At 38.8% G+C, this 12560-nt stretch overlaps 3 protein-coding genes across 3 annotated transcripts; 1 reads left to right on the forward strand and 2 right to left on the reverse strand.

The window, feature by feature from the left end:
• Positions 1–1448: 1448 nt before the first annotated feature.
• MELLADRAFT_107697 (uncharacterized protein) lies at positions 1449–3658 on the reverse strand (the record flags this gene model as incomplete). Its single annotated transcript, XM_007411271.1, has 10 exons — positions 1449–1485; positions 1581–1670; positions 1769–1970; positions 2085–2236; positions 2327–2387; positions 2467–2695; positions 2798–3020; positions 3100–3116; positions 3198–3300; positions 3381–3658. 10 exons carry the CDS (start codon positions 3656–3658, stop codon positions 1449–1451), a joined length of 1392 nt encoding a protein of 463 aa, XP_007411333.1.
• A 1879-nt stretch (positions 3659–5537) lies between these two features.
• Positions 5538–7949, reverse strand: MELLADRAFT_107698 (uncharacterized protein; the record flags this gene model as incomplete). The annotated part of the gene is made up of 17 exons (XM_007411270.1): positions 5538–5747; positions 5815–5818; position 5905; positions 5975–6017; positions 6096–6300; positions 6369–6382; positions 6449–6487; positions 6569–6627; positions 6698–6903; positions 6977–7042; positions 7109–7170; positions 7238–7278; positions 7349–7373; positions 7437–7507; positions 7574–7624; positions 7698–7812; positions 7872–7949. 17 exons carry the CDS (start codon positions 7947–7949, stop codon positions 5538–5540), a joined length of 1290 nt encoding a protein of 429 aa, XP_007411332.1.
• Positions 7950–8891: 942 nt separating this feature from the next.
• MELLADRAFT_78128 (uncharacterized protein) lies at positions 8892–11533 on the forward strand (the record flags this gene model as incomplete). Its single annotated transcript, XM_007411269.1, has 13 exons — positions 8892–9287; positions 9349–9385; positions 9420–9509; positions 9575–9645; positions 9706–9730; positions 9796–9836; positions 9902–9963; positions 10178–10383; positions 10454–10512; positions 10600–10631; positions 10780–10984; positions 11056–11166; positions 11324–11533. The coding sequence occupies 13 exons, from the start codon at positions 9210–9212 to the stop codon at positions 11531–11533; spliced, it is 1227 nt and encodes a 408-aa protein (XP_007411331.1).
• Positions 11534–12560: the final 1027 nt, after the last annotated feature.

Below are 12560 nucleotides of genomic sequence, written 5' to 3' on the forward strand. Positions count from 1 at the left end.
TTCTTGATTTACGTCCGAGGTCATGTTGCGTTACGATTACCAGAAAATCAGAATCACGTAATTGGACATGCGTCTCACGTGGGATCTAGAGTTTCGTTTTCTTAGTGAGTCTTTAGATTCATTGTTTCTTGAGACAGGTCAATGGTTCTTAGGCCTCTGTCTTAAAAAGTTTATCACTGGTCAATGGTATTTTTATACCTCTGTGATGGTTATTGTTCGATTTTATATTGGTTTTTATACCATGATTTTGGGTGTCTCCATTATGATTGGATACTGATAAATTGTCTTATGTTTTTTGAAAGAACTCTCCTACGTCACCACTCTGCTATACGGTTTGTAGGCGGGTCGGAGAGGGATTATTTTTTGAAGCAATTTATTTACCCTAGGCAACCTAGCCTAGGGAATTCACCCAAACACACTCTTTTCTATTTTCCTTTAGTATTTTTTAATACTAAGTTTTGTAAGTTTTATGTTCCACATTTCTATCAGATCTTCAGAATCATCTTTTTCAATACACCTTAGTATGAGTCAATGTGTTTGAAGTCAAAATCATGGTCATAGTAGATTGATGGGGCTTGATGATATACTTACCAATCATTTTTAATGAATGTTCACTTTGAAGATGAGTTTTCACTTCAGTACATAGATCCCAGTTTCAAGAATAAGAATGACAATGTGGAATTTATTGCTTTGTAATCTAACTATGTATAGAAGCCATGCTGCCATACCCAATAATCAGGTTACATGATGGAGATCTAGGCAGCCATTTCACTTTTCTTTCCAAGGCACCAGACTTGAAATTCAATGGAATCACTGATCAGACTGAGCCTACAGTTTTCTGTACAATTCAAATGCACATCCTTTGTGCAGTATTAACAAGAAAGATGCCTTGGATTGACTAATCTGAGGTTTCCTTATAAGAATCAGATGCTTGATTACCATCAGATACAAGTGTCCAATTAATCCATCTGAGGCAATCTTTGGGTCCAAAGAAAGCCTTGCATCATTTCCTCACATACCCAGTCCCCCAGTCCAAGGGAAGTTGAAACCCATACCTGAGGATACCTTTGATTTTCCAATGCAAGGTATCTTTGCTAACAGTGCAGTGAATCAACTTTTTCTCTGAAAGAATAACTTACAACTTCATTTACATACTTGATTTCTTCAACTTTTCAATCCACATGTATATATAAATCTTTCTCATTCAAACCTTACAAAAACTAAACCACCCATCACCAAATCATCAATAAATAAAAAAGCTACAAATCAAATTAACTTATTACTGATATATATATATATATAAACGAATCAAATCATCAACTTGGCTATACTCTTTCACTTTTTTTAAAGAAACTCATATAATATCTTATAAGTACTCTTTGAAAGAAAATATACAAATCATCGTGTAAATAATTCCAAATTTACATTTGTAGAACAGAAACCAAACTTTACGGCTCTTGTTTTGAAAAACTAATCATTCCATATCTATTTTTTAAAAAATCCAACCAATGCACCAAGACGATCAATTTCAACTTTCTTCTTGATTACATTCTCTTCCACAAATCGAACACTGAACTTACTTTCCATTAATTCTCCATTCAGGATCAGTTTCATCCATTTCTTTTTGTAATCCGTTTCTCAAACCTACAACCACATCAGCTTTACAAGTCCTATATATATATTATAAAAACCCATGAAGAAAAAACCCATCAATCCATGATGCTCTTGAATTTTGGAAAAGAAAAAGCAAAAGAAAAGTTTAAATCACCTAAGTGAAAGTAAATTAATCAAACTCTCTAAAGGTCCAATGGAATCTTCAAATCGAACGGTCGTTTCCCAATTCGCATCACCCGTTAATTTTCGATAATTCAAATCTCCTTTAAAAATCACTAAATCAGATGACTTTAAATCTTTCCAAAGTTCTTGAGATTGGTTTGGTAAATCCCAAAATGGAAATGGACTTGTCCAAACTATTTAATCAGATACAAACCAACAAATCAACAAGAAAACCTTCAAAACCTTTAAGACTTGGTTCGTCTTTTAATTTCTTGAAAAACTATCCAAAAGATTTCTTATAAACATACCAGATGTATATTCATGAGCGATTTCCCATTTCTTAGTCACAAAATGTTCTTTCCAACGTTTGACCAATGGTTCCAAGACTTCCACATCATTATACTCAATCAAAGCTTCCAATAAACCTTTGATATCTTTTTCCATCACATCACTGACAAACCTAAGAAACGAAGGGTTTCGAGAAACCGTTCTTTTCAATGATCAGATGAATAGAAGTGAAAGTGATCAATGAATGTGATGGGTTTCTTACCATGGGATATCTTTGGGATGAAAAACTACTTTGGTAGCGAAAGGAGAAATCGAAATGAACCCTATTACCAAACCGAATGTTACTCAAGTCAATCAAACATCAAAAAACCAAACGATCATCAACTCTATCCGAACACTTACAATCAGCAAGTACAAGATCAGTAAAAAGTTCAAACCCAGCATTATCTAGTACGATATCAATCCGTTTGACGTCTTCATAACCGTTCTCTTTCTTGTGATTCAAGTTTTCATTCATTCTTTTGTAAAGCGTTTCAAAATCATCTTTTAAAATTCTTGAACTATCTGAACGATTTTCAGATTGTAATTCATAAATCGCTTCTGATGAGATCGTAGGTAACAAACTTAAATCCTATCAACCCCCCCAAAAAAACAAAGAGGTAAAAAGGTTAATGACATCTATGAAGAGTAAGAGAAAAGGGTTTTTTTGTGTTCGAAAAAGATGATCACTGACAGTTGCATTACCCCATAATGAAGCCAGAAGAAATCCTCGAAAACTGGTACGTAATTGATCTTCATTGATTGGGTCAAGGTTGGAAATACTAAGATTAAGGGTAGTAGCTAATTTAAGAATGGCGGGAAATGATGCTTGAAGACATGACGTTTTCGGTTCATGGAATGGGTCATAGGTTTTCCAATGTTCAGAACTCATGAAAAAACTATTCAATCGTCGGTATCTATTTCCCTCCCCCCAAAAGAACCACAGTCAAGTCAGTGATATGTCTTGTTTTAAGATCGAAATGAATGTCATCTTACAAATAACATTCGGCAAACTGGTTTGAAAATGGTCATATGATTTGGATTAGTTCAAGAACCATGTGTACTTTAGAAATTGAAGGTAGAGGTCAACAAACCAGCCAAGAAGCAGTAAACCAAGTCGATTTATTTGCAGCCTTTGCTTTTTTAAGTTCTTCATTATACAATACTAAATTTTGACCACCGTCATCGATGATCGGTCTAAGGATTTCAAGCATACAAAAGGCATCATGAGAATCAAATCAAGCCAATCCAAAAGATTGAAATGAATGATGACGAACCCAAGTTCTTTATCTCTAGCACATTGATATTTAAGTTCCGAAATTTGACTAATGATCAACTTTCCATGTTTTAATTTATCATTTTGATGATCACCTCCTTCATCTAAAAGTGAATTATTGATTTTCACCATTCTATCAATTATATTGGTTAAGATCATAGGCCATCTTTTGATGGTCGATTGGTATGCAAACGTATTGGGATTAGATGCTGAATAAGGTTCGATCGAGAACCGAACCGGTGGTTGGTATGATGAATTTGGAAATCGGGTGGTAGTCATTATTAAAGGTGAAAGATGAAGCTTAGGTGGTCTGTTGAAGGTTTCGGGAAAGATGGTGACTGGATTAGTTTTTTCTTTTTTGATAAGTTGATCGATTTGAATGAAAAGAAGGCTTCTTGACCCACTTTTTTAATGAATGGATGATTTTAGGGTTCAAGATCAGAGGTGCAGATGTGATTGAGTTTGAAGAATGAAGATGATGGGACAAAGGTGAAGGAGAACGAGAAGGAGTTGGATATTCTGAAGTTGAATGAAGCTGATAATGCTGAAGTTGTTGTTGATGTAACATTTTAAATTACAATCCAATTGAACGATAATGTATAAAGAGATACAATTTTCAAGTTAAAAAGCAGAATATATATTTAAGTAAGAAAAGGGTTCAAGATTAAAAGTCAGTTAATAGTTCAAATTCAACTTCAACTTCAATTTACAATCTTTATCCAACCTCCAAAGGGCGCACTCACTGCGGTGCTCACACTGCGATCGATCGATGGATCATTAAAACACTTCAATCAGAGCATCCGCACTCGTGCGGTAAATCGCGTGCGGTAAGGTAAAATTTACCGCAACTGCGGGGCCTTTCCCACACTGGTGAGAAATTAGGCCCGCGGTAGTTAACTTTTGATCGATTTGCGTTAGCGAATCGGTAAATTTACCGATTGGCTAACGCATGTGGTAGCCAAATTACCAGCCCCCTCTTCACTTCTCAAGCACACCAACTTGCCAACTTGCCAACTTGACTCAACTCCGACTCAACTCCTCTTGATTCCTCTCGACTCAAAACACCCGACTTAAGAATCAATGGAGACCCGACTGTCTTCTAATTCATCAAACTAATGGGTATGTCTGGTTTCTTACTGTATGATTCTCTTTATCCAACATTGATTAAGATTGTTCTACTTTACATGTGATTATATATATGTTCATTGAGATTTTGGATTTATCAATATCGAATTGGGTTTAAAAGGGTTTTAGATCAAAGTGGATCAATTTCTGATCGTTTGTTTTGATTTTAGAAGGTTTTGAACATGTCTTGTCGTTTGGATTGACTTCAAAAGGATTTGAAAAATAGATATCACATTCAACTGTAGAGGGGAACTATGCAAAAGGGTCTTCATTATCTGCATTTCTTTTCAAATTCTCAATGGTCTTCAACATGACAACTTTTAATTGATGGTGCAATGAATTTTTGTTTGCTTGTCTACAAACCTCTCTGTGCCAACCATCCAGTGGTGATGAGATCTCAAGTTACTCTCAAATGAACTTCCCTGTCCCAAAGCTCTTCTTCCCTGGCAGGGATCGCTTGAAATGCACTGATTGACTGAAAAGTCGATTGATTTTTTTGTTTGGTATATTTTGAGTCTGTAAACTCTGCATCAGTGTGGAAACTCAAATTACCTCTCAAGTTAGTTAACTACCGTGCAGGTAATTTTGGCACGAGTGTGAAATTTGGTCACGTTAAGTAATTTTTTACTTAATGTAGAGGTTGTTACCGCACATGATCAAGTTAACAACCGCAAACGAGTGCGGATGCTCTCAGAGCATATTATTTACATACACGTAACACACAGTATACTGTTACTGTACAGGAGACTGCCCGACGCCGTCCCGAGACAATGACGTCTCGTATTTGGTTCCGACTCGATATGACGGAACTGGACTGCTCAGTGGAAATGGTCCATAGCGCATCTATGGATCCCTCTGAACCCTTCTTGTTGATCTTTTCTTTTTTATTATATTCCAATCAATTTAGGTAGTGAAGTTGGAATTGAAACACGTTACAAGTTCCATAAGAATGGTACAAATGATGGCTAACATAAGAAAGACGAAAAAAAAGACCAATACATCATCATGAGTGTTTTTGAAGATCTAATTCCTTTTAACAACCTGAATTATGACGAAGAACACTGGTGAGATTTCCCAAAAGTAATTTAAGCGCATCTTTAGCCACACCTCCATAACGGGTATCATCAACATTAGTGAATTGATTAAGAATCAAACAGATCAGGTTGACGTCTGCAACAGTATTGATTTGAACCGGATCAGCATTCCATGTACCTAGAGCGCCATTGTTGGAACCAAAGATAGGCTGGAAACCAAGAGATATAAGTTATATGATTACTAGGAGAAAATCAATTGAAAACGAAAAGACTCACAAAACTGTAAGGAAAAGATTTTGATAGTTTTAGATCGAGATACGGTCTGTGAGTCACTTGAAGGGAAATTGAAAAGAGTAAAGAGCTTACTCTACGAAAAAGAGGGAAGATCAGCCTTGAGTTTTTTGTTGATAAGTGTTGGAGAGATTAAATTACTTACGAGGTGCTAGACTAGCAATACCAGCTTCAACAAACTCCGGAAACTGAGATTCGGCAGCGCATCCGATGTTAGAAATTAGAAAAAGCCAAAGAAATATTCTTGTTTGAAAGAAGTCACATACAGTGTGAGGCACAGTTCTTCGGTACCAAACTCCACTAGATCCTGGAGGAAAACGACTACTTCCATGAGTGTATTGACCAGTGGAGTCTTTGTGAAATCCGAAGAAAGTATCAATAGTATCGACAAGGGCAGGACCAGGCTTTCCGTTCTCTTCAGAGGAAGGTATAAGGGTTGAAATCAAATTTTGAGCCGCATAGAATGCAAACCTGGGGAAAGTTTGTGATGATCATCAATCAACTTGTTCAAGAGTCATCAGGGAAATATTGCTTCTTACTGGTCAACAACAGCCTGAAAGGATCATCAAGTTCATCAGTATCAGTCGAGAAGTAGATGTAAGTTTGATAAGAAGCTCACCCAATGACATTCAGGATTCATGTCTCGGCATTCTTTGTACTAATTGAGCAAGAGGAGGGAGAAAAGAGTGAGCCTTGAGTAGATTTGTGTAGTTAGAGGAGCTTGCTCTTGAAGACCTACCTGAATGGATCGGACTTCTGAATTCCAAGGAATTGACATCACACCATCGTATTTCTCAACTAGGGAAGCAACAGAAAAGTAAGTAACCATTCTCAATGGTACTGAAGCTAGTAAGACCGACCTACTCACCAGCAATTTGTCTCCATCGGTTCCATCGGGTTCCATTGAAGTGAGACCTTTTACCAGGTGCAAAATAAGCATCATCACCTCCCAAAGACCCATCAATCTCATATTTATTATGCGCTTCGGCAGAAAACAATCCAGGAGCGGTTCCAAGAAGAACACTAAGTGGTCCATCTGTTCTAGAATCTGTTCTTCCTATTGACATTTTCAAACTGCCCCGTAGACGTCATCCGATCAGGTTTTCGGTTGCTCACATTTCGAGACTTAAGAGCAACTCTCACTCACGTTGTAAGATCGACGCAAGTTTTGAGCGCAAAGGCAATCAAGACTAAAGTGAAGTCAGGAGCAAGGCTGAATAGAAAAGCCATGATATCAACGAAATCGTATCTGAGAGAGGAGTAAGCTTTTGAAACTGACCCCAGTCCTTCTTGCAAGCCATACGCCAGCTGAGTCATATCGGTGATACCATTACGAGGGATCTGTAAGAAGTGATGAATCAGTTCAGTTTATATTATTAAAGCCAAGTATACCAATACTATCACTAACATATCCATGATTAGCCATGATGTTGAGTCCAGGGCACAATCCTGATCAAAACGGATACATGAAAGTCAGTTACAATTACAAAAAGGTAAGAATGAGATGGTTTGCGCATACCACGAACATCTCCTGGACCAGGTTCCTAGTGAAGATTAAAAAATCAGTCTCGATCCCCCCCCAAAAAATCTACTGAAGGAGAACTCACCATGAATTCGTGTTCGGCGTCAGGGATAATTTTTCGTCCGACGCTGACGATGGGTGCCAAGTCTATGTTTGCTATAGAAAATGACAAATGGATCAGATGAATCTGTCTTTTGTTGTGGATGGTATGGATTGACATACATGGAATGCCGAGTCCTAGCAGGCCTGAGTTATGATCAGTGCCCATCGCAGCTAAAGAAAAGAACACGACTCCCTAAAGGTTCAGCATGTTGAACTTGCATGCATCGATGAAAGGGACACTGACCATTCGATTCACCGTTGGTGTTTCCAGCCCCAGTGGAATCACCGTTGGAGTTTCCGGCACCGTTAGTGTATCCGTCACCGTTGGGGTTTCCAGTGGATTGACGATTGTAATTCGCCTAGATTGTAAAATTAGTTCAGCTTGATAAGTATTAAAAAAAGGTTGGGTTCAACGTACGTATTGAGGGAACGCTCCAACTTGGGTGATGAACGCAATGGACAAAAGGACGAAAGATTGCATAGTTGAGCTTTTCATTTTGAGACGATGAGTCTTTCAAAGAGGTGAAGATTGGGTAGTGATTAAGAATTAAGAGGTAAGAATTAAGGAAGCTGAAGCCCGAAAGTTATTAAGCCTGAAGAGGTGATTAAATTAAAGGTATAGGAAGTTGTGTAACAGATAAAGGTTTAGAGGAGGATGTGAAGTGGAATGATTGAAGTGAAGCAGGAAGAAGCGTATCAATTTATACCTCTCTGACCGCTGCAAACGAGAGGCCAGCACTCTGTTACTTTCAAAGAGTCTATCTGGATGACCAACAGACCGGTGTGGATGTTGAAGATGGTAAGCAATCGACACGCTACTCTGGATCCTAATCTCCACTTTGTGGACAACCTACCCATGAGAGACGCCTTGCCAAACGGAAGCACTTGGCCGGTCTCTCGAAATAAATTTCGTTGCAGACTGCCTTTAATTTCACGTCCTATCCAAGAATCTCAAGTGCGGTGTGAATGCTGCAGATGGCAAGCAATAGCTATCAATTACTCTGGATTGAAATCCACCCTCCACTTTACAGACAGCGTAGCTACGCGCAAGACGCAACTTCAACACTCTCTACTTGCACTAGACCGATGACATCACAGACCTTGCGAATAGATTTCTACACCGACATGCAACTCAACCGCTTCCTAACCGCCGGGAAGCAGCACTGGCAGTCAATGTTGGAATTGCGTTTGTCGTAGCCATGCTTAGCTTAACAAAGCCTAGGATGGATTTCAATCCAGAGCAGCATAGCGATTACTTGTCCTCTTCAGTATTCAAGTCGACATGATGACCACCTTCATAATTTCTTCGAATCGTGTGAGAATTCAAAGACAGTCTGAGACGAAACGATTCTCAAGAGACTCAACTGCTTCCGAAGGGTGTAGTCCGTTTGGAGATCCCGCTCGATGGCTCCAATGTGGATTGGAATCCAGAGGAGCGTGGCGATTCCTCACCTTCCTCAACATCCACACCGCCCTGTTAGGCATCTAAGTAATTTACTTCAAACCAACAGAATGTTGGCCTTTCGTTTGTAACGATCAGAAAGGTATGAATTGATAACCCTCTTCCTGCTTGACTCCATTCATCCCACCACCCTCTAAATCTTTATCTGTTACACAACTTCCTATACCTTTAATTTACTACTCATCTCTTCAAGCTTAATAACTTTCGGGCTTCAGCTTCTTTAATTTTTGCTTCTCAATTCTTAATCACTATTCAAGCTCACGTCTTTCAAAGCCTCATCGTCACGAATTCGAAATGAAAAGATCCAGTATGGAATCCTTTGTACTTTTGTCCATTGCGCTCATCACCCAAGTCAGAGCGTTCCCCCAATACGTACGTTGGACCAATCTTTTCTTTTGGTTATCAAGTTGAACTGACCTTGCATTTCTTTCAGGCGGCTTACAATCATCGATCTGCTGGAAACTCAAATGGTTTGTATATCTTTAGCCAATACATATATCATAGAACTACAGAATGCTGAACAAGGTCTAATCCTCCCTTCAGGACCCATGGGCACTGATCATAACTCGGGCTTGTTAGGGCTAGGTATCCCATGTAAGTCGACACATGCACTCTTAAGGGAAGTAAGCTTTATCTGATCTATTTATACTTGCCTACAGCGAGTATAGACTTGGCACCCCTCATCACCGTCGGAAGAAAAATCATCCCGGACGCCGAACATGCATTTATGGTGAGTGTTTTGAAGTTATGTGTTGTTACGATCAAGACTAATCTCTTTACTCTTGGTTAGGAACCTGGTCCAGGAGACATTCGCGGTATGCTCTAATAGATTCATCCTTACCTTCTTATACATTGGACTGAATGTCATGGTCTTGATCAGGACTGTGCCCTGGACTCAACATCATCGCCAATCATGGATACGTTAGTGGTGATATCCTCAAACTTGGCTTTGAGAATATTAACTGACCTTCACTTGCTTCTTGTAGATTCCTCGAAACGGTATTACCGATATGATCCAATTGGCGTATGGTCTAGAAGAAGGCCTTGGGTCAGTCCGAAAAGCTCATGTATGACTCATATTCAAGTGACAATCTTGTTGATCTTCCGTCCGTTTTTCTTCAGGGTCGCTCCTGACTTGACATTGATTTTGATTGCCTTTGCGCTCAAAACATCTGTCGATCTTACAACATGAGTGACTCCCAAGACTTGAAATCTGATTGATTAATAGAAGACCTAATCGACATATCACGTCTACCGATCAGGATGAAGATGTCAATAGGAAGAAGTGATTCTAGAACAGATGGACCACTTACCAATCTTCTTGGAAGAGCTCCTGGATTGTTTTCTGCTGAAGCGCATGATAAATATGAGATTGATGGATCTTTGGCAGCCGATGATGCTTATTTCTCAGCTGATAAAGTGTCTCATTTCAATGGAACTCGATGGAATCGATGGAGAGAAATGGCTGGTCAGTTGTGTCAATCTTGATGGTTCATCTTTCAATCGAGTATGGTCGTTGAATACTTTCAGTTTTCTAGTTGACAAATACCAAGGTATCATGTCAATTGAGTGGAACTCGGAAGTTCGATACATGCAGGTAGATCTTCAAATCAAGCTCTTCTGACTAAAATTCGATAAAGCTCACTCTTGACTCCTTCATGTTTTTAATCAAACCAGTACCAAGAATGCCGAGATACGAATCCAGATTGTCATTGGGTAAGTTTCTTATATCGAACTTGAATCTAGATCTCTGATGAAACAAGCTGATGACCATGTTCATTCTTTCAGGCTTTTCTTGACCAGTACGCATGATCTTTTGATGAGTTACAATCACTTCCACTGACGATTTCTACAAACCTTTCAGGTTTGCGTTCTATGCCGGTCAAAATTTCATTTCGACCATCATGCCATCCTCTGAATCCGACGGAAAACCTGGTCCAGCCCTGGTAGATTCTATTGATACTTTCTTCGGATATCACAAAGATTCAACTGGTCAATATGCTCGTCAAGATAGTCGTTATCCTCCGGGTTCTAGTGGAGTTTGGTACCGACGAACGATTCCTCATACTGTATGTTGTCTGTTTAAGAGAATCTAGCTTTTGATCATATTCTGAACACCGGATGGGTTGATGAATTTTAGTTGGCCGAGTTTGTTGAAGCTGGTATTGCTAGTATAGCACCTCGTAAGTACTTCATCTCTCGAATGATCATCAATCAAGACTCAGAGCTAACCTTGTATTCTTTTCCCAGAGTAAGCTCTTTACTCTCTACTGTACTCTCAAGTGATTCATAAATCCCATCTTCATTCATAACTGACGAAACCGTTTACTTATAGTCTTGTGAGTATTTTCGTTTGGAATCTGTCTTCTCTCAGGAATATATAACTTATACTCCTTTGTTTTGATTAGCCTATCTTTGGCGCCAACAATGGCGGGCTAGGTACATGGAGTGTCGATCCTCTTCAAATCAATTCTCTCGCAGACGTCAACCTGAGCTGTATGATCCTTAATCGTCTGCTTGACGTTGATGATACTCGTTATGAAGGTTTGGATAAAGATGCCCTTAAGTTACTATTGGAAAACATCACAGCCGATCTTCGTCAAAATGTAGGATGTTAGAATCTTTCGATCGATCTAGATGATGATCTGTTTCGTTTTTCTTTTGTTATGTTTTATCTGAACCGTTTTATTGGAATTGTGATGCTTAATCGATATACAATCTGTATGATAGATATAACCTCCACATAATTAATGATCTCATAAATGCTCAATTTTAATATCCTCATCAACCCATAACCACATTCGATATCGACCAAGATGTAGAAAATGACATACCCTACAATTATCATTTTCCTGCGTATCTATATGGAATGATCCAATGACCTTTTCACTTGATGCTTTCATCAAATGTTTCGGTAAGCTATCCTCCTTTCATCTTGAGTTCACCTATGAGCATCTATTAATAAGATTGGGCTGTCTGAATCACACTTGAATCTGTTTGAGATTCTTAAGCTGAAATGATTCATCTTACTCTTGCATATTATCGAGTAAGATGATTTACATGAGCTTGGGCTTATCACAAGTGAAGTTATGGAAGTGAACGCAGATGAGAACGTTGCACAGGATCCGAGAAGGCTGTGGCTTTCAAAAGCTCAAGCCGTGATGGTGAACAGACCGTTGATAGGCCTTGAACCCAAAATGAGTCTGAGCGGGAGCTTGATTTTTCTCTTGGGTTGAAGAAGCTTTTATGGAATTGCAGTAGAATTCTTGATTGATTTGGTGGATTTGTTTTTTTGGAAAGCAATTGCCAAACTTGAAGTCAAGTGAGGTTGAAATGCCATTGCACAGCTTGTAATTCTTGGCAAAATACATACAGAGATACAGGCTACAGGTCGTGATTTGTGGAGAAGTGTATGTAGGAATTGAATGGGTGAAATTACATGTAGTAAAATTGAGTGAAAATCTAAAATTGAAATTATGTAATGAGAGTGAGAATATGTGACTGTTTTTATTTGATCAACCAAGAAGACCAGGAAGCCTCACGAAGAAGTTCAAGTTCAAGTTCGCAATCATGAACGACTGGAATAGCTTTGACGGGCGGCGACATGAAGCGTGCCTGCCTCGTGGTCTGTACTTGGCAAGTTTT

Source organism: Melampsora larici-populina (genome assembly GCF_000204055.1).
Source record: "Melampsora larici-populina 98AG31 unplaced genomic scaffold MELLAscaffold_24, whole genome shotgun sequence".
In the NCBI taxonomy this organism is placed as follows: Eukaryota; Fungi; Basidiomycota; class Pucciniomycetes; order Pucciniales; family Melampsoraceae; genus Melampsora; species Melampsora laricis-populina.